The sequence below is a fragment of the Anopheles merus genome, chromosome 3R (genome assembly GCF_017562075.2).
Source record: "Anopheles merus strain MAF chromosome 3R, AmerM5.1, whole genome shotgun sequence".
In the NCBI taxonomy this organism is placed as follows: domain Eukaryota; kingdom Metazoa; phylum Arthropoda; class Insecta; order Diptera; family Culicidae; genus Anopheles; species Anopheles merus.
In genome coordinates, this window is record NC_054084.1 from 41,667,302 (window position 1) to 41,687,628 (window position 20,327).

The window sequence follows — 20,327 nt, forward strand, 5'->3', positions numbered from 1 at the left end:
CGATGGATGTAGCAAAATTATGGCAATCTTCCTCTAATGGTCCATTCCCAGAACTACTCGTGCTGCACTCGTGGCAATACTTTACAGGAAAGGAAATCGTACAGCACCATTAAGTGCCACTTCACTCAAGCGCTGAAGGACGTACCGGTCCGATCTGGGAGAATCCAGTCCTTAGTAGAAGAGCTTACAATGTTACTTTTGCAATTTTGCCTTGACAGGAGACTAAATCGTACGATAAGGTACGATTTGATCGAGGATGAACCATTTTATCGCTAGTTGAAAGAGATACTGCGGGCAGATAAATATTAAAAATTCTAATTATTTGTTTTCGGTTGCGTTTATGAGGTGTATTTCATATAGTCTTGTTACTATGATCTTTATCTTAATGATTTGAAACTACAACGAAGAGAGTATTTAGAGAGTTAACCCAACGGATTAACACAACAATCTCAGGAGAGTCACAAGCTTTCAGATAGTTACCGTTTGAATCAATTTAACGTGTAACATGACATGATAAAGCACGTTCGCAGTAGAAATTAATTCTCTTTTAAATATAGGTACCTTTAAGATTGTTAGGTTGAAGAAATTTCTGTTTGATGCTAACCCATCTGAAAAAAAATATTTGTGTTATGTGTACAACAACATACAATTCATACAAAAACTTAAGCAAACTGAAATCAATGATAATATAACACATGGCACAAGCTCCAGATTTTTTGAATCTTTAAATCATGATAAAGAATCAATTGTGTGAAAAGATACCACCAATGTCACAATACAAAAGAACAAAGTATCAACTTTAATGTTTTTTTTTAATAAGCTACATTTGCGGCTCTTTTAAAGCCATTTTTCATTTATCATGCTCTGAGATGCTTTCCCACAATTTGCTCTCAAATACCTCAAACTCACAACGAAGCAAAAAAAACCTCAACTGCACAAACTGTACGTACGTACAAATTGCGCACATACCAAACGGAAATGGCAGCACTTGGGGATAAATATTTTTACCCACCTCCCCATTGCAAAGATAGTACTCAGCTGATTATGAGACACAATTAAGCCGCCGCCACTTGCACCAAGCGTGCAGCGTGAGAAACAAAGCTAACAAATACATTAAATTCGCTTTGATTGTGTTTTTTGCCCCTCCCCATTGTGGAGCTTCCATTCCAAGCGACGGCCGGAAATGAACCGCTCAGATCAGTTCAACACCGCGTTCTGCTACTTTCCTTCTTTATTTTTTGCTTTTTACTCACTTCGATCAGGACGCACCCAACAGCACAGGATGCTTGAAAAGTTCGCCGTAGATATAGCGCATAAAACATTCCGTTGCATCCGCCTACCGAGCTCGCAATTCAATCGCAATTCCATGCAAAGCACCAATAAATCGCTGCCTGCTTTCGTGCCACTGTGTACGCCCTTCGTTTTCTTTCTTCTTACCCTCTGTTTCCGTTCTGTCTTACCCGGTTCTTCCGGTGCGACAGTTTGCTAAGCAATCTAAATTTATATTTTATTATATTTTATCGATTTTCATATCCGCCCAACTCGGAGAAAGGTCGGGCGCGGACGGTTATCGACTTATTTTTCATCCGTGCTCGAAGAAGAAAAGAAAACAGTACAAAAAGCATCACACACTCGCAGCCAGACTGTGGCACAGTCTTTCGCGCGTTGAATCGAAAATTTAAATCAGATTGTCTTGTCGCCATTCCGTACCCCCCGCACGGTGCGGTATGATGAAATTATGGAGCAAAGCAATGCATCTAAATCGTACAACGTCGAACAACAAAACGTGGCGTGGGGTAGAAAACAAAGGGCACAAAAACATACCCTAACGAATATCCACTCCTTCGATTCCACTCTGCACCAGTGCAGTACAAAAGATGATGTGCAAGTTGGGGAAAATTGTCATATAATGGATTTCGCGGGAACATTTAGATCATTCCCGCCAGTAGTGTTCGCTCTGTAGAGTCGGCGTTGCGCAATAAAAGTCAATCAGTGTACGACGGGAAATCCTTCCCCGGGGGAAAAAGGGGAAATAAATAAGGAAAGCGATTTAGTTTGGGAAACGTTCCTGCACGGTGCATGTCTCATGTCCGCTACGTGACAAATCGTCTAATTTTCAAACTCTTACTATTCGTAATGATCGGTTTATTGCTTTGCCGATAACAAGCAAAGATTGGCGGTTCGTTGAACGGAGCTGATGAACATACATTTGAACGAAATGAAACTGATTTTTCATGCAGCGAAACCAAAATGCAATTCCTTTAAATCTCGCACTGTACAACCAATGGGCAAAGATACCCGGGAAACTATCTGTATTGTGCGACCCAAAGTTCTTTCGTGCGACTTTCAGCCAGAAAATGAGGAAATATTATTTAATTAAAAAACTTTCCTATAAATTATTGAAACGTGCCTGCAAGTTTTCACCACGGTTGTGTGGTTCGTCAAAAACGGTGTAGCAGAATATAGTACAAGCAGTAGAAGTAGCAGCAGCAGCCATCATTTTCATTTTGTCCTTTTTCTACGGACGATGTAGAAAAAGTACGAACGCTCCACTGCTACCGGTTCCGGGCCTTCTTTATTTTAGCTCAGCCATTTTGAGTCTTTTAGCAAAATTAAAGTTAGTGTGCTAGTGAACGCTGGCTACCATCGCGATGGCAGAACACGGTACCGGTTGATGTTTCGGACCGTGATTCTCTTTAGTATCGGTGATAAATTACCTGGTCGAGGTACGCTGACATAATTATGTTCATACTCTTCCTTCGTTTATGTTCAGTGTTCTTTTCTTTATCTCTTTCTATCTCTTTCTCTCTCTCTCTCTCTCTCTCTCTCTCTCTCTCTCTCTCTCTCTCTCTCTCTTTCTTTCACATACTCTCTCTCTATTTCTCTTTCTCTCTAATAAACCGATAAAAAATGATTAAATATTCTTTTCTGTAATGATGTGTGTAGTTAATTCTGTGTTAGATCCAATGCGTCAATGTTAAGTTGAAATCAACCAAAAACAAGTTAAAGTTGCTATAGGTTATTCAATAGTTATACGCTCGATAGTTAGCTGACAGGTTAATTAAATAACATGCGTTTGTATCGAAACCCCAGTTTTCTTTAATCACAAAAAATGCAAGGTCATTTAAAACAAATTTTATTTTTTTTGTGGAAATACGTGCGAACTAAAAAGCACAAACTCGATAGTTGGCAGGTAATCAAAGCAGTGAGTGTAGACTGTGTACAAATTCTTTAATTATAAAAAAAACCATCAACAGTCGTTAAATTCGTTCGTAAATCGTAAAATAATATAGAACAGATTAGAAATAAGTACAAGGAAAAAAATTAACGAAACATTTGAAAATATTAACAAAAAACAGTTTGAAAACCGCTTCAGAAAACAATTGAAAACTAAAGAAGTTCACATAACAGCTTGGTACACCTCCTAATGGGTGCCGTAAGTGCAACGGTAATAAACTTTTAAATGATAATTAAAAGCATTCAAACTCCACTAAAAAAATATCACCTCGACAGTGTAACACCTCATTAGAAGCAATGCTACACAGCTCATTTAATAACAATGGTAAAGGTATCAAACCCTCAAAGATACCCTTGAACATCACCACATCTCGCTACACTCATTAGATTATTATGCTCTACCAAACGATTGCACCGAACCTGGATGCTGCATCTCTATGATCTTTTGCTCAAGTAGAAACGTTTGAAACAGCTCATTCCCACCGTACTGACAACAGAAAAGACACAGAAGATTAATTAAAAATGCACAAATGAAACAAAAAAGAACACCCCATAACCGCCGGTATTCCTTCGGGGAAACTAATTTCGACTTCAATTTCTCGCAAAAAGGTACCCCAAAGGTACACTGGCCAAGGGAACCGCACTTCATCAGCATGTACGAGGTTGGTTTGATGGTGCATTTGTGTGATGAGGGCCATTTTCCTTTGGTAAGATTTTGCACGAGCGAAGGTGCTTGTATCCCTTACATCAAGCGTCTCGATTGTTCTCTCTACAGAAAAGGATTACAATTGGTAAAAGTGCTTTCGCGTATAATTGATATTATTCCACAAGAGTGATTTACATTTATTGTTAAGGCTACGACTCTGACTATGGCAAAGGATCGCTTGATGGGAAGAAAATAAAGCGACTCTTGAAGCCGTTGCCTTAAAAAAAGGAAGGGATTCTCTCGGTAACTAAAAGACTCGAAAACATTAATCGGTTTAAGTGATTGCTATAAATAAAATGACCAAAAATGAGCTTCCTACTGACTGTGACAAGGGGAAAGCGAGAAATTATGGGTGGAAAAACCGCTTGGGTCGTGGGAGGCAAAATAATAATCAACTACCCAAGGATGAAGGTTCGGTGAAAGACGATGGTGAGATAGAACGACCGAAAGTAACCGATTGTGGCAACTGGGGAAATCTTATCACAAACGGGGGCGCAACCGCGTGCATTATAAAATCATTAATATTTCGGTGAGTATGCAAATTAGACACTCCATCCTTTCCAGCGCTCGCTATCAGTGGTATTGACAAGCGCTGTCAACAAAACGATGCTACCAGGAAGCTTTTAGTTATGGTAGGAGTAATTCTTGGATTTTCGTTTCGGCTATCGATAAAGAAGCAAGTACAGCTCCACGTGAAATAAGCCCACTTACAGAATTAATAATGGATAATTGTGATCGATAGGAAAGGCTACTTTTTACGCAAAGAATTTGTAGCTCATTTTAGTGAAATATAGAACATTGAATACAACATTGCTGTTATTTTTGCCACGTGCACACGTGCACTCAAAATGGTAACGATCACCAAACACCTACAGGCATTTTGGCATCTATCAATAACGGTGGTGCCATTCGCGTAAAGCCCACCCACCAAACGAGATGGACCGATGGGTTTGTGTAAATGCAAAAGTCAATCCATTTTCAACCCGTTATGGTTTTGCAGCTCGGTCTTCCAATCTCCTGAAACCATCCGAATCCATCCACTGATCGGTTTTAATTGAAATCCTAATGAAAATGGTTCTGCCTAACGAGCGGACCGACCCATTTCGCCTAATATACCGCCGTACCCTTGCAGCAACAGTAGTTGTAGAAGAGAATGTTTGCTGGTTAAGCCAAATTCCACAGCAAGCTGAAACGGAAAAAAATACACTCCGAAGCAATGATTATGAAATTTTAATTCCATACAATCTCATCGCCCGCCAGGCACGGTGCAAGGGTCGGTGAAAGCTTATGGTATTATGCGTGGTGGTGTGGCTTTTATAGCACCCTCAATCCTTTTTTTTTTGTTTTGGAGCTGAAGCAGATTTGAATGGGGGACAAGAATCAGGTTTTGGGTGTAAAAAAAAAAAAAACAGGCGAAATATCGCTACCAACAGAAAGGGTTAGACGTTTTTGCAGTAAAATTCATTCATTTTTCGTTGAATGTTCGCATTGATTGAGACTTTAAGGGCGTTAGTCTTCTTTGAAGCAATCCTTTTCTAAATGCATTATTCGGTAAATTTGCTATCAGGCAAGTATTCCGTCGTTTCGTTCGTTGTCAACAGCAATTTCATGGTATTAGCCCCGGTGCAATTTACTTTCTTTTCTTTATTTATGTTTCATAAAACGGGCTTTTTAATATTGCTGTTCTGATTGCTTTTTCTAATTTAAATTTGTATGTAATCAGAATGAAGCATTTGGCCAAAATATTGTCATAATATTAAATAATATCTGGTCTGGTCCATGTAGAGATTACTGATGTTTTATTAAAGTACAAATGTAGACTGACCTTCGAAAGTTCGTGCTTTGCGCCTAAAAGTATGCTTTTTTTGTTCTATTGGTGATTTTTCTAGCTTTTTCAGGAATTTTGTTGAACAGCAAAAAGACTTCAATCAAAACGATACCATTCGTACTTTGTGAATTATACAAGCATGTAAATTTATCTTTCGTTTTACGCATTTATCCATACATAAGAATACTAAGCCTATTATTGAAACAAATTACATAAGGCACACAAGCGCTCCCATTTGTCCAATAATTTCTCAGTCACGTGCTGGCTCTGCAACTTATGTTTGAAAATTCATTTAACCACAAAACGGTCGACTCCATTTGCTGCATTTGATTCTAGAGCAACAAACGAACCACACCTCGTCGGATCTGAAACGGTCATCAATACTCTTGCCAATACTCGGCTCGCCTTCCATAGCCGTACACACACACATGCACATAAAGACATACACCCGCAACCAAAAGCTCCTCCTGTTGTGAAAAGGCAGCTTTAGCTCACGTAAGATCCTGGCTCACGAGGACATGAACACGTGGCAAATGAACGACAAATAAAACGAAAAACCGTACCATGCAGAAGGTCTTTCTCCTGGGCCAACAAGCCGGACATACACACATCGAACGAAAGCCCAAAAGAGCAACCAAAAAGCGATAACACAATTACACATCCAACCCAAAGCCCTTCAGCACACGTGGCGTTCGTTCCGGTGCCGTGGCACGGAAAACATTAAGTCAACTCCGAGCACGTACACGACCGGTTACTTCCTAGCGATCGCAGCCCGGGATGCGGCCGGTTATCCTGTTACCGTTTAATTAGTGATTATGCTGACAGATGATCTAACCATTCCGTGCGTGATCGTCGTTCCGGCTGTGTGCTGTTGGACTGTCGTGAAACTAATTTACCTTTACGTGTTTGCTACAATCGATTGCAATCAAATGCTACAGCTAGAAGGGTACGGGAATGCGCGATTGAACAGCGTGATGAAAATTTATTACAACTGATTTACAGCAGCCGGTAGGGTTCATCGGAATTTTGGAGCGAAAAAAATAATTCAACTATGATTAATTAACCATGTACCATGTACATTTGTACATTTATTGTGCATTATGCGCACATATCAAAAGTAATCACATGGAATGAGGAATGACCCAAAAAGTATAAAATGTAATGAATTTTATGCAAACACAAACCAATAAAATTGCACCCATTCAAAGCTTTTAATTAATTATAATAAACTCAATCAGAGCATTGCTCAGTTTTTGCTCGGTGTTAGCCACATGTGGCTAGTTTGAAACCACATTATCGGTATGACAAACAGACAGACAAAAAACGCAACATTCAATGCCAGTTTAATCATCCGCCAGTGCAACAACACCACCACCACCACAAAACTGTATCGAATAACGCATGTTTTCCGCGTTCTAGGCCCTGTTAGCGATATTAAAATTTAAAACCTTCCCTCATCCCGATAATTCCTTTACGGTTCCGTTGGCACGAGCGGGCCTGAATGGATAGCGCATAATTGACACTAATTGATTCAATATGCAGTGCGTCGAGCTTTCGCTCACGATAATACGCTCCCCTCGCTGTTGCTGGCTGTGCGAGCTTCAATTTGCCCCGAGGTTTTTTCGTTTCATTTCAAACCCATAAATTATTAAACGCCCTTCTATCGCGGTTCTTAGCGCCAATCTGGGTGTGGCCGCAACTAATTGACGAATTATGTACGCTCTTTAGATGCTAACAAAATCTCTAGCCCTGATTTTGCATAAATTCATACACGTACACCCTGGCTATGTTGTGGTCGTGTGGGTTATGTCAAGGTGTGGTAAGGTTGGGTAGAGTAGCCGAGGCAAAAATATAATAGCACTGTTGTTAGTCAAAACATGTCACTCGTGCTTGTTACCGTCCACCACCCCTACGCACAAGTCATCCCCGTCGTCGTCGCGGTCTGTCTCGCCAAAGCATGGGCGGTTCACCCCAAATGCAGCCCACGCGCCCGCGACATTTTTAGACTCATCGGATGGAGCCCTTTTCCGAGTGAAAACTCGTCCTAATTACCTATGGCTCTTATAGTGCCACGGACTGTTCTTTTTTTTAGGGTTACTAAGTAAAAAGAAAGCATTAGAAACAAACCATGATGATACCTTTCGTTTGGTGAGATTGGTGGTAGGATAATTAAACGCTTCCCCTCAGCGTACGTCTCTTTGTTGATTAAGGTTTTTGTGGCAGCTGTCCCAGATAATGCGGTTGTTGATGTGAATCGCCTGCAACTGGTGTGTGATAATATGTACCGATTTCGTTATCCTGTGAGCTTGTGGAAATCCTGTAGGTAACAAACGAGCGAAATGGATTTAAATCATTTCATATGCTAAAAGCCTACTTAAAGCTTGACATGGGTGGGATTGCAGTTACGCCATGTTTGCGTTGGTTTAAAGAGCAACGTGAAAGCTATTTGATGAAGACATTTGCGAGCGTATCGTTACTGCACGGTTCAGCCTGAATGTATGCAGCCTAATAGCAATTGGCAGCTGATAGAGGTTGAAGAAAGGCTCTTTAAGCCTGAAATGTTTCCCCATTTCAGTAGCAACAGCATTAGGATTTAATTACGAGATATAAATGAGATAAAAAAAGCTATTTATGAGAATAATAATGATTCCGATCCGTTTTTGCTTTGTAAATTGCATACATTCAGGCACTTATATCTAAAGGTTTACAATCAATTTTATTTTTATTTTCGATTACAATGTTTATTTCAACTATGTGAATTGGTGAAACCTGATTTGATATACCGCGAACGGATCAAATGTACAGATTATAACAACTGCAACCCTTGCTATTCATGATACTATCATAATTACTGGGCTCATATACACACACACACACCCCAAAAACCAAGAAGACAATGATTTGCTACAACTCTCTTCTAACCTTCACCTTCTCCTAAATGCTAAACTATCCAATAAATGACGCGCATTTTCCAATCAGTTGCATATTTGCACGCGTAATCATCAATAATCTATACCTCAGGCACCCAGCCGACCAAAAAATAATGGAGAACCCACCATTTGAAAATTATGCTTTTCGGAGCATTTCCTCCAAATTGACCGCCCACCATGCTATGCGGTAATTGATTGTTATGCTGATTTATGAGCTTAACGGGGGACCATCGTCTAGTCTGACCCTATTCCAACTTACTCGACCAGGAAGCATCAATCGTCATTCCCAACACGTCCGACGAATGGCGACGGCTAATGCATTTCCCAAAACACCTCAACCACCTTGGTGGTGGTGCTGATGGTGGTGGTGATCGTGAGCTTCGATTTCGACACTCCATAAATTCCTCGCACGCGGAAAGAAACAACACTACCATACACGGACTAATTTGTGCAACGATGGCGGAATAATGATTAGCCAAGCGATTGGCACGTTTGGGTGGCGTACTTCGTTCGGAAGGCAAAACTGTACTAAACAGCGTTGCCGCGTGCCGCCCAAATCAATCCAATGTTTATAAGCATGATTTATTTGAAAATCCGTGACTGGGATAGGAAGGTCAAGATTTATTAGGTGTTCGATAAATTAATCGCATGAATTAGCTCGGTTTGGACCTACATTAAAGGCATGCAAAAGCAATTGAGCAGGACCTTAGGATATCGATAGAGTAATAACTAAAACAAAGATGTACTATACCGGAATTTAATATAATAAAATATCGTCTGTGTCTACGTGTCTGCGATAAGATTTTTTGACAGTGTTATAGTTAAAGATATAAGATCTTTTTTTGTGTTATCTAGAATGCACAACATTTGATGGAGAATGCTTTAATTGTTCACCTTCACTCTCTTGAACACAAAAGACATGCATTATACGAATGTACCATATTTCCAAAACAAACCCCAAAATACACGAAAGTTGTGCTTACTGGACCAATGAAAATGCGCATTTAAAACAGAGTCCAGATTTTACTTCCCTCGATACGCATCCACCTCGGCTAGCAAACATAAATATCATTTTACTACCACTTTGCATTACCATAAATTGTCCATAAATAAAGCTACATTCAATCTGCACAAAATGGTACACCGATCAAATTTCGTCGTTTCCCCCTTCATACTTGTAGCTAGCAATTTTCCATCACTGAATAGTTACGGGTTGGATTTTACTGAGCTCTCCAAAACCCGCAGAGAATGGCCAGATTTTTCCCACCATTTTGTAACACTTTGCTTGACCCTCTCGATTTCCCCATTACTTACTTTAATGACAATCGCGTTGAAATGAGCTGCTGCTGGTGGTGGATTGGGAAACTGCAACTCGAACGACGGTATGGGATGGGGTTCAACACCACTCGAAGAATTGTTGCGGTTCCATTGCTGACCTGGGGCTGCTACTGCTGCTGGCACTAAGTATTTGCTATGTGGCCCGAATAAGTGGCCATTTTTTGCAGACTTACTTGGATTTGTTTTCACAAGCGGGGTCGTTTTGGGGTTTATGGCACCAATGTCGTTAATGGAACAGGAACACAATGTTTTTGTACTCGCTGCAATCTAAAGGCCGAAGAGCGGTCAAACAATTAGATAAATTGTATTTTTGATGCTACACCACAAAGGAAGCGCCACAATGGAAAGCATTTTTGAACACGGTTAGCTATTTGGTATTGGATTGGTGCTGGAGAAATTTCAGTTCAACCATCTATTTCATCATGCGTTCGTCTTTTTAAAGGTTTATTCGTTACTAGAATTGATAGTATTAATCTACAACACTTGTAGATTTTGTAACAAGACTCAAACTGTAACAAGATTATTGCTAACGGCATTTTTTGCATTCCAAGAGTAGAGCCAAGAGTACAGCAACGCGCTTTAAACTGTATTATGTAACCTGATACAACAAATTACCATTCATGTACCGATTTGCTTTACGATTCTCCTCGTAAAACACACAACAGAGGGACTAGGGGCTTTTAGTGCACGGTCTTTATTAGACCCTGCCTTTTCAAGTACTCCGGCAGAAGAGAAGTAATCCAACGAAGGCAATCATTAGCTAAATCATCTGCAAGGGCTACAATTGCATCTGCTGGGCAGTAGACCCAACCAACAATAAAACTTTGCATCATAATACTCCACAACTTTTCGTGGCATGATGAAGCTGTTAAAACTGGAACAGCTTAGCTTTATGGTGAGGAATTTTAAATACGGCCGTTACTCAAACTTGCCTTCTTGCAGGCCCTTTTTATGTTTTTGATGTTTGCCTAAGTTGTAAAATGCATCGAAACTGAGGCTTTACTTATTGCTAGCAGCAATGGGAAAGAAAAACGTTAATATAGGCGATAATTAAAAAATAGTATACATTCCTGAAAATCTAACTTGTCATATTATATACAGTAGAATTCATTAACAACATCATTTTGTTTTACTTACAGCTTCTCCTGGTGACCACCAATCTCGATTGCAACCACGCATCAAAGCCTCGGTTTTGCCGAGCATTTAGCAGCCAAACCGCAAATGAAACCGTTCGCACGTGCTGCACACCACAAACCGGTGTATAATTATCGGTTCCATTCATATGTGCGCTTGTGCCTGCTTTATGTGGTTACAGCACCGATCGAAAGTGAAACACGGTGACTGACACCTGTGCTGCAAGTGTTTTCTGAACCAGTATGCTACTGTGCGGTGCTTTGTTTTGTTTTTTATGCCGTGAATCAACACCACAGCCTGAGTGGAAGTAATTGTAGCTAAAGCGTGACCAGTGCAGTTAGTGTGCAAAACAGTGGTTGCTACGATTCTACCTAAAATTACGTAGTTACTATAGTGTTACAGCTCGATCATCATAACGTAACAGGTATGATATTAATAATATGAACTTTTTTTTATGAAAAAATGCTCATGCTTGCGTTGTTTCTGTTTTATATAATATAAACCGTTTTTAAACGCACATCAACAAAACACGACATATTTTGTTCTTTGTCTTTCATCAGGCACTACTGAACGCCTAAAGGTATGCAAATGTCACATAAAGTTTAGGTTTTATGCAGACAACAAACATATAATTCTATAAAATTTAACAACCATTCATAATATAATTGGCATACATTTAATCAACCTCAACCCCATAGCATTCATATGTTAATAAGAATCAAAATCAAAATGATTAAATATAAATATCTCAAGAATGAATTCCACACGATAGCGGGAGAGTTAGGTTTATGCTTCATTCATTGAACACGCACACTATTGTAACACTAACTACTTTTCAAGATGCAATATTAAAATAAACTTGTTATTTTATGAGCTTTTTTGTGTATACATTCCATGCAAAATTAACTTGGGAAGCTTTAAAATGTCTTTATTTTCAACTTTATAGCAAGAAACGCCAGTTTTAGTTAACCGCACTGTGATTCGTGCCATGAGTCAATCTTCTTCAGTTAATCATGCACACAATATATCCTAGTTAGGCAAAGAAAACAGCACCAATTTTCCTTTTCCTGTTCATAGAGCCTGCAAAAAATATGTATCACTACAACATGTACCAATAATGGTCTTTTTTCCTACCCTTAACACTGCTCTCCTCTCACAGTGCGCACAGATTCTCGATACAACAGCAACAGCTGGCAGTTGTACACAATCTTAAGCTTGTGCAAATAATCAAATCTTTTTTCTTCGATAACACCCATAGTTTGCAGCTCATTCGGTTGTCACGACATGGCACTCCTAGTCCCCGAACCGCTCCGGTAGCCTCATACCGGAGTCCCGCGATTTCATAATCCTTCCCATAATACTGCTCTGGCTACTTACAGGGGGACTGACGTGATCCTCCTTTTGCAATGTGCTAGCAAAAAGAAACTTCTTGCTCTATGCAGTGTGGCTACGATTTTCTTGCTAAGCGTTTTTCATTTTCTTTCCCTCTTGCTCACTTTTATCACTCAACATCACGATAACAACATGCCGGGTGTCTGGGTAACGTGACACAGCCGAAGACTGGCTAGTAGCATCAGCAACGGCAGCAGCAACAGCACGTTTAATTCTGTTACGGAACATCATCCGAATGAACTTCATACTGCTGTGCTTTTGCTGGCAAATTTTGGCTTCAAGACACACAGCTGCTTTGTTGGTTTGTTTTCTTTGTGGCTCGGATGGTGCCGATGGTTCAAATGGGCGAATGAAACCAAATGAAATGAAGCATATTTAGTGTACCGTCGGACGATGTACTGCGGATTTAAGAGATAGCTTTAAGAATAAATATAGATTGCTCGTTTCGTTCCTTTCCAATTTGCAACTATTGTTTTGACCGGATTGATTACATAATTTATATAAAATATTGTACAAAATGATGATAAAAAATCCTTCAAAGATGAATATTTTGCAATTAAAGTGATCATTTATGTTATTTATTATTATCTCATAATTTTAGTTCCATTGATCGATTTGTTGTTTGAACAAACGTTCAGAACGAAAAATTGATAATTTTTTAGTTTCATTTTTATATCAAACATATGTTTTGTTTTGTATCTGTTGTTTTATTTGTTTTTTTTTTCTCAGATAATTAATCTACAATCAACTGATGTGTTACTTTATAGTTTGAGTATCAACCTATTGATTTAATTTCATTCTATCTTTCGTTTACTTATCTCTGTGTTGATTTTCGATCCCAGTGCTGAACTAACATAAGAGATATGAATGATGAAATCAAGCGTAGTAGTTGCCCATCGATCGTTTCCTCTATTGATGCTTCCCAGCCGAGCGCATCATTTTATCAGCCCACCATTGCGAAATTGGCGCCAAATTTATCCGCAACGATTGCAAATATTGACACATTCAATACCAATCATTGAGCTGTAAATAAATCAATCTAAATCTAAATCCATTTCAATTCCAACCCTGCCGCCACGCCCCAAAAAGCTCCTAAAAAGGTGAATCTCGGTGTAAAAATACCACACTGGGGTGGGTGACAGCAAATTTTTAGCAAACTGTAAACGGTCGAATAACTTCCACCTTTTCGGCTGGCAGGAAGGACTTATCTGCGATCTTCGGCCAGACTATTCCTTCCCAATAATAAATAGAATAAACAAAAACATCCCTAAAACAGGTGTGTCGCCCACCAAAAATAACCAGAGAGCGTGAAGCTTTCTGCTAAATAAACCGATATAAATCAAACTCAAGCTCTAATTTATGTTCCGACAGCGCATCATCGTGAGTTTATGGTAAAAAAAATCAAAAAAGATGGGATGTTTTGAATCGTCCCGAAAAAAGGGAAAACCCAGTATTGTCAAAGCAAATTCGATCGCTTTTCCAATTCGAACTCAGATTTGTTACTTCTACCGTACGCTGGAAAAGTTGCGGACATTAAATCCGATAAGCGACTCATAAGATGCCGTGAGCAAAGAGAGAAAGCGAAAGAAAGAGAGCCTCTGACATTGTGACTATTGCTTTTCCCGTTTTTTATATGCTCGATTGAACCTTTGGGTTGACTTGTTGAGCGGTGCTTCCTTGACGATGGTAAATATTTTCACAAAGCTGAAAGTGAAGAAGCAACAACACAACACCGCACAACTTCTGTTCACCGCAGGCAAGTGTTTCTTTGCTTTGTAAAATCCTAACCAGAAGGCAAGGTTCACCGGAAACCGGAACGTCTAAATACGGGGACTAGCAAAAAGGCGGGAAAAGGAGTTTTGTTGCGGGCAGAATCAACAAACCATGGTATAACTTATGTCCTTTGAAAGTATTAGAGGTACCGATTGACCAAAAAGGACAATGCAATATGAGAGCGGTTACGCTTGGTTAGAATGTAGGAAGGTCTTTTTTGTACCATTTCGACACATTTCATTCATATAGAAGGATCTAAAGAAGACCTAAAAAATTTGTTTGAAAAATAATACCTGTACTACTAAAATGACCGCCCTACAATCCTTCCTCGAAGAAAAAAAGGCCCCACGTGACACATCCAATTCGTTCGATTTTATGTATTTCCCCTTTCTGCAACACTGCTTTAATGCGATACAACAGCCGATCCCGATTGAATGCTCAACCTTGCCTGGAAGTTAATGTCGGTTGGCAGTTTAGGTTATAGTTTCCTACCCTACCAAGCGCATCGGTGAGCGACCAGGCGCACCCATCGCTTTGTGCTTGAGCTTAGGGAAACTTATTTTCTCTCTCTCTCTCTCTCCCTCTCTTTCCCTCTCTCTCTCCCTCTCTCTCCCTCTCTCTCTCTCTCTTTCTTTCTATCTCTCTCTCTCTCTCTCTCTCCCACTCTTACAACAGCACAATACACGGGTACAGCTTTTTGTCCCCGTTTGGTGCACTCCGTAATAAAACGTGACATTAATAGTCATCGATTTATGGTTCGCACTGTGCGTGCGTTTCTATTTACATTCGATTGCATGTTGTTTAGGATGTACGGGGTTCAACCGACTGCACTGCGTGTTGTCGGTTATGAATCTTCACACACGGGGAAGTTAACGCTGGAGTGATTTACTATGGAGCGGTTCATAAATTTTTTGACTCAATTTATGACTCACGACTTCCCTTGTTTTTCCTTGAGGGATTGTGTCCAGAAGCTTTTGCTGCCTTTTGACTGCTTGCGATTTTTATTTTTCGGTGGAAAGAATATACAGGGGTTTTCAAGTCACATTCGAATGTAAACATTGCTATTCACCGCATGCAAAATGTTAATCCACATCGATCTGTCATTGCATTCCCATCACAATAATTTTTAATTTCTTCAGCATGATTTTCACCACGACTCAAGCTGGATTGAGTTTGATAGTTTTTCGTTATGTGTTGAATATCATATATTGAAACTGAAATTTCATTTTGAATTAAATAAACCTTTTGACAGTTGTTGAAAAACATCTTTGATACGATGAATAATTATGTGCTGATTCGAATGTGATTTGAAAACCCTGTGACGATAGTGAATTGGTAGTATTTGTCCGAATATAATAAAATGAATTTATGGAAATAGTTGATTTTTCCCTTTTTGTTCATTTTATTTAAAGCATAAAAAACTGTACATTGATAGTTGTTATGAAACAAAACGTTACTCTAAAATTCAATACTACAATGATCAAGTCAATCAAGAGGAAATTGAAATAAAACCAACAGTTGATAAGTTTTACATACACTGCGGCATGTTATCCATACAACTGCAAGTCATTCGTAAAATTGGTTGTGCATAACTTTTTGCAAGATGTGTTTTTTGTGTGTATTAGTAAAATTACATGTGCATATTTAAGTAACTGCTTAGTAAAGACAAACTAAACTTTATTTAGATATGTTTGTTGGAGTCCAGGTGGCATTGTTTGATTGAATGGCTTGGAATTTGATAATAATTTTCTTGGATTTGATGGTATATTTCATACCAAGATACCATCAAATCCAAGAAAATTATTATCAAATTCAAAACAATTCAATCAAACAAAACAACCTTTTCTATGATCATATCTGCTGGTGAATAGATTTGCCTTCCATTCACACAAAGCCTCCACTGTCAATATATATTTCAGTTGCTTTCTACCTTGCTCTTCTTTTAACAAACTCATTGGTTTCTTGCTAATTCTGATTTTCCACAGAACCATAATGAATTTCAACATATCCACCCATGGGTCGGCACTACTCTTCGTGCTGACCGTCCTGCTCTCCGGAACGATACCAGCCTACGCCAGAAAGTGTCCCGACGATTGCCACTGTGATCTTGACCTGAAGGGACGGTTCCGGACCGTCTGCAACAAAGGTATGTTAATCGAATAAACACTTCGCTAGCGCACGGTCAGGCACACATTGCCTAAAGGGAACGAGAAAATGCAACAGAGAAAAACAGACACACTTGCCTTTGTGCGATGATAATGATCTAATGATGCTGACAATAATGGCACAGACACACTCAATAAATGAATCTACCCTCGGGCAGGAAGTTTTCTTCTAGATACATTTCTGAGAACGTTCGAAATCAGCGCACAGATAGTTGGTTTTGTTCGGCATTATTCGTATGTGTGCAATAATACTGCCGATTGCATTATCATTTACCACCCGGATATGCCTTTAAGGGAACGCTGTGGCTTTGAAGTTTTCTCTCACTCGACACACGGTGGAGCTTTATAGAAAGCATTCAATGTTTGGGGCTCTTTGTCGGACATGTTTCTCTATCAGGAATGGTTATATTCCAAATTAATCACATCGCATCCGTACATGAAAACAAACGAGTTTAATTTAATTACTTAGCTAGTGAACATTATCTCTCACAAACAATCAACACCGAAATCCTCGCTTTTCTTTTCATCCTTACCATTTTTCCTCAGTGGAGTGGATAAATCCTCCATTGCCCTCCTTCGAGCCGGACATCGAGGTGCTTGTCATCTCGAACACGCGCCATCCAATCAACGTGGGACCACAGTTCCAGTACTTCAAAAAGCTGGAAATATTACGCATCATCGATGCAAACGTACCGTCGGTTGGCGATCGGTCGTTCTGGGGCTTGGTGCGACTGAAGACGATTGATCTGTCGCGTAACAACATTACCCAGCTGGCGATGGAGAATTTCCGCGGGCAGGATAATTTGATCGAGCTAGATCTATCGCGCAACCGGCTGGACAATATCGCTAGTGGAACGTTTGCTCATTTGAAGGTAAGTTGGATTTCTGCGTTTAGTTTACGTTTACTATGGAAGCTAAAAACCTTTCTTTTGTTGTCATAGGAGCTTAAAACACTACACTTGATAGACAATTCCATTACCGAGTTCAATCAACGGTTGTTTCTGCATCTCGCCAAGCTAAAGCATCTAGACCTTAGCTACAACTCCATCGACGATCTGCCACCGGAAGTGTTCAAAGATGTACAGGTATGATTAAACCGTACAGCTAAAATTTTAACATTTTCTGGGAAAAATAAACACAAATTTGAAATCCTTATTTTTCAGGATTTAAAAATACTACGAGTGCGAGGATGCCGACTGTCCAACATCAATCCTCAAATATACAATATTCTATCCCATCTGACGGAGCTGGATCTGGGACAGAACCAGGTATGTGCAAAATACATTTACCACTAGGCTTAACTTTCCAAACTCATTCATTCCATTACGCAACAATTTGCAGATCAAATTTCTTGACAAAGAAGAATTTAAAGACTTGCGGCATCTGCAAACACTGCGCCTCGATGGCAACCAGCTGTCGGTGATCATCGATGAATTATTCATACACCAGAAGGGACTGACGCTGCTGGGTAAGTGAAAAGCGCTCAACGATCAAAAACGCTCAAAAATTACCCTAATGGCAGTGTGGGCTTATGCGGAGCGGGCTCTTTTTGATGCGTCTAATAAATTTACCAATTTTTACCCTTTTTCTTTTCAACCACAGACATTTCCCGCAACCGGTTGGCCAAGATTGCTGACCGAGCGTTCGAGAACCTGGCCAACCTCACCTTTCTGGATGCATCGTACAACAAGCTGTCCCACATCGAGCCGGTCTGCTTTCGGCCACTTCGCAACCTGCAGACGCTCAACATTAGCGGCAATATACAGCTGGATCTGGGCGAAATGGAAGATACGATAAATGTAGGTTGGGAATGGTGTGGTACATTATAAGAAACATTATCCGCAATCAATCATTCAAGCTCGGAGATGCTCTCGAGGATCGAGGATCTATAAACAGACCTTACCTTTGAGCAGGATGCTTACGATTACGAAATTTGCAAATATATGCACCAGTAGCCATTCCACATATGAATCTAATATTTTTTTCTGTCCTTTGTACTTGCAGGTTATAAAAAACATCACCGGTCTGATGGTGGCCGATATGGGCACACTACCACTGAACCTGTTCAGTCCATTTCGGCACCTTAGCGCACTCAATCTGTCCGGAAATCATATCGATAACTTCACGTTGCAAATCATCGAACCGCTGAGCCAGCTGGAGGTAAGTGTTACCCTATGGACAGAGTAGTAAACATGCTTCTGCTTCCATGCGAATGTTCCGATACCGTTCATGAATATTCATTTTTCAATAATGATGGCTAGCCCTTGGATTTAGATTCATATATAAGGCTCATTTTTCCATTCCCTTTTTGCAAGTGCATTTCAAGATTGTGCTTCAACACTAACAAGCGTAATTGTATATCCTTCGCAACTGCTACATATCATTCACAATGATAAAATACCTGCACTACGCAAAAGGAGCGCTTCCACGGATGATGAGTGATTCAGTTCCTCTATCTACTGGCGATGTTTTCTACCCACAGATCAATTTTCTTTTCCGACTGTTTCGAATGGTAACAGTGCAATCTGTGCTGTGAACAGTGCCATTGCATGCAAAACACGACTCCACGATGTACAGATGTATGATACAAAAAATGAATGGATCGTATCTCGAACAGCAAATTTACACCACCCTTCATAGCGCCCATTTACAGACAACTTCCCACACGGCTCATGCTTTTGTGTGCACCATCCGATTGAACGAAACGGAAGTATAGCAGCTTGTGGTGCTTGAGTATGAGCTGCACTATCAACCAATATTCGCGGTTCTGAGCTTTCACAGGGTGCTTCAATCAAAATCGTACACCTTAAAATTGACACATCCAATGGCTTGAAAGTCCCAAATAATAGCTTTTATTTATTTTTGAATGAAAACATTGATATTTTACCCTCTTGTTTAAACATTTTTGCCAGTCCATTCATTTTCAGTACATTTTTGTTCCTCTTGCTTGGAAAACCTTTGAAATTTGTGTCCCTCTTATTTGTGTATAGTGTTGTCATGCTTATGGAATGATGTATGCTCCAATTTGCCATCGTGCTTGCAGTTTCCTATAGCAACAGTCAAGGCTCCATCGGCGACTCTAAAATAAAAGAAAGTTGACTGTAACTACATTCACAGTTTCATTTATACATTTATTGCTTTACCTGATTTATTTCACGTAAAGCTATCTGAAATCGATGAGGAGGTTTTTTACCAATTCCAAAACCAAAAATATAAATTGAAACAGTTTATTTAAAAAAAATACACAATTCATAGCATGCTCATGGCTTCACCCTTTATTGGCCGCACCACCCTTTGGTTTGCTTTCAAAGTGCATCACTGGTCTATCGTACTGAATCGTACCAAATGCTCAGGAAAAAAGCACATGAAGCGTCAGGGAAGCTAGCGAATGAAAGAAACCGAAATCTAAACTAGTATTTGATTCGTTTTCTCTTCCTGCGCCTCCCACCGTTTGATTACACCGGTGCATGCTCTTCCAAGACACGTGGTTTGCCCAAAACCAGCTACCAGCTTCTCAATCAGCCGACCTATTGTGTCGGTAGATGTTATGATTTACCGAAAGGAATTGTGTTATTGCATTTATTTTGTGTATTATTTTTCCCCCTTCCCATTGTCCCATGTACTGTGAAAAAAGGGAGGAAAAACAGCTCAGCTTCTTATGCTGCGGTTTGTGGTTGGCAGGAATTAGGAAGCCAACCAGCGTCTGCTACCGCTGGGCAAACCAATTTCGGAGGGTAAATAGGCATACATACACTGTGAAAAACGAGCTTTATCGAAACAAGAGCGCTGGAGAGAAAGCGAAAAAGGCTAAATAAATATCTCGC

General features: G+C 39.8%; 1 protein-coding gene and 1 long non-coding RNA gene across 8 annotated transcripts in view; one reads left to right on the forward strand and one right to left on the reverse strand.

Moving 5' to 3' along the window:
• Window positions 1–20,327, forward strand: part of LOC121595891 (insulin-like growth factor-binding protein complex acid labile subunit) — a 187,393-nt gene that overhangs the window by 156,445 nt on the left and 10,621 nt on the right. For all 7 annotated transcript variants that reach the window (XM_041920261.1, XM_041920263.1, XM_041920262.1 and 4 more), the window contains 8 exons: window positions 11,179–11,597; window positions 16,324–16,484; window positions 17,050–17,375; window positions 17,445–17,588; window positions 17,667–17,771; window positions 17,845–17,971; window positions 18,106–18,302; window positions 18,508–18,663. In XM_041920261.1, the coding sequence (XP_041776195.1) occupies window positions 16,331–16,484; window positions 17,050–17,375; window positions 17,445–17,588; window positions 17,667–17,771; window positions 17,845–17,971; window positions 18,106–18,302; window positions 18,508–18,663 (1,209 nt within the window). In that variant the 5' untranslated portion in view covers window positions 11,179–11,597; window positions 16,324–16,330. The remainder of the gene's footprint in view (window positions 1–11,178; window positions 11,598–16,323; window positions 16,485–17,049; window positions 17,376–17,444; window positions 17,589–17,666; window positions 17,772–17,844; window positions 17,972–18,105; window positions 18,303–18,507; window positions 18,664–20,327) is intronic.
• LOC121595892 lies at window positions 18,184–19,963 on the reverse strand. The gene is made up of 3 exons (XR_006005213.1): window positions 18,905–19,963; window positions 18,407–18,843; window positions 18,184–18,275 (listed from the first exon to the last, which is right to left on the reverse strand). It is a non-coding gene; the product is annotated as an uncharacterized LOC121595892 (long non-coding RNA).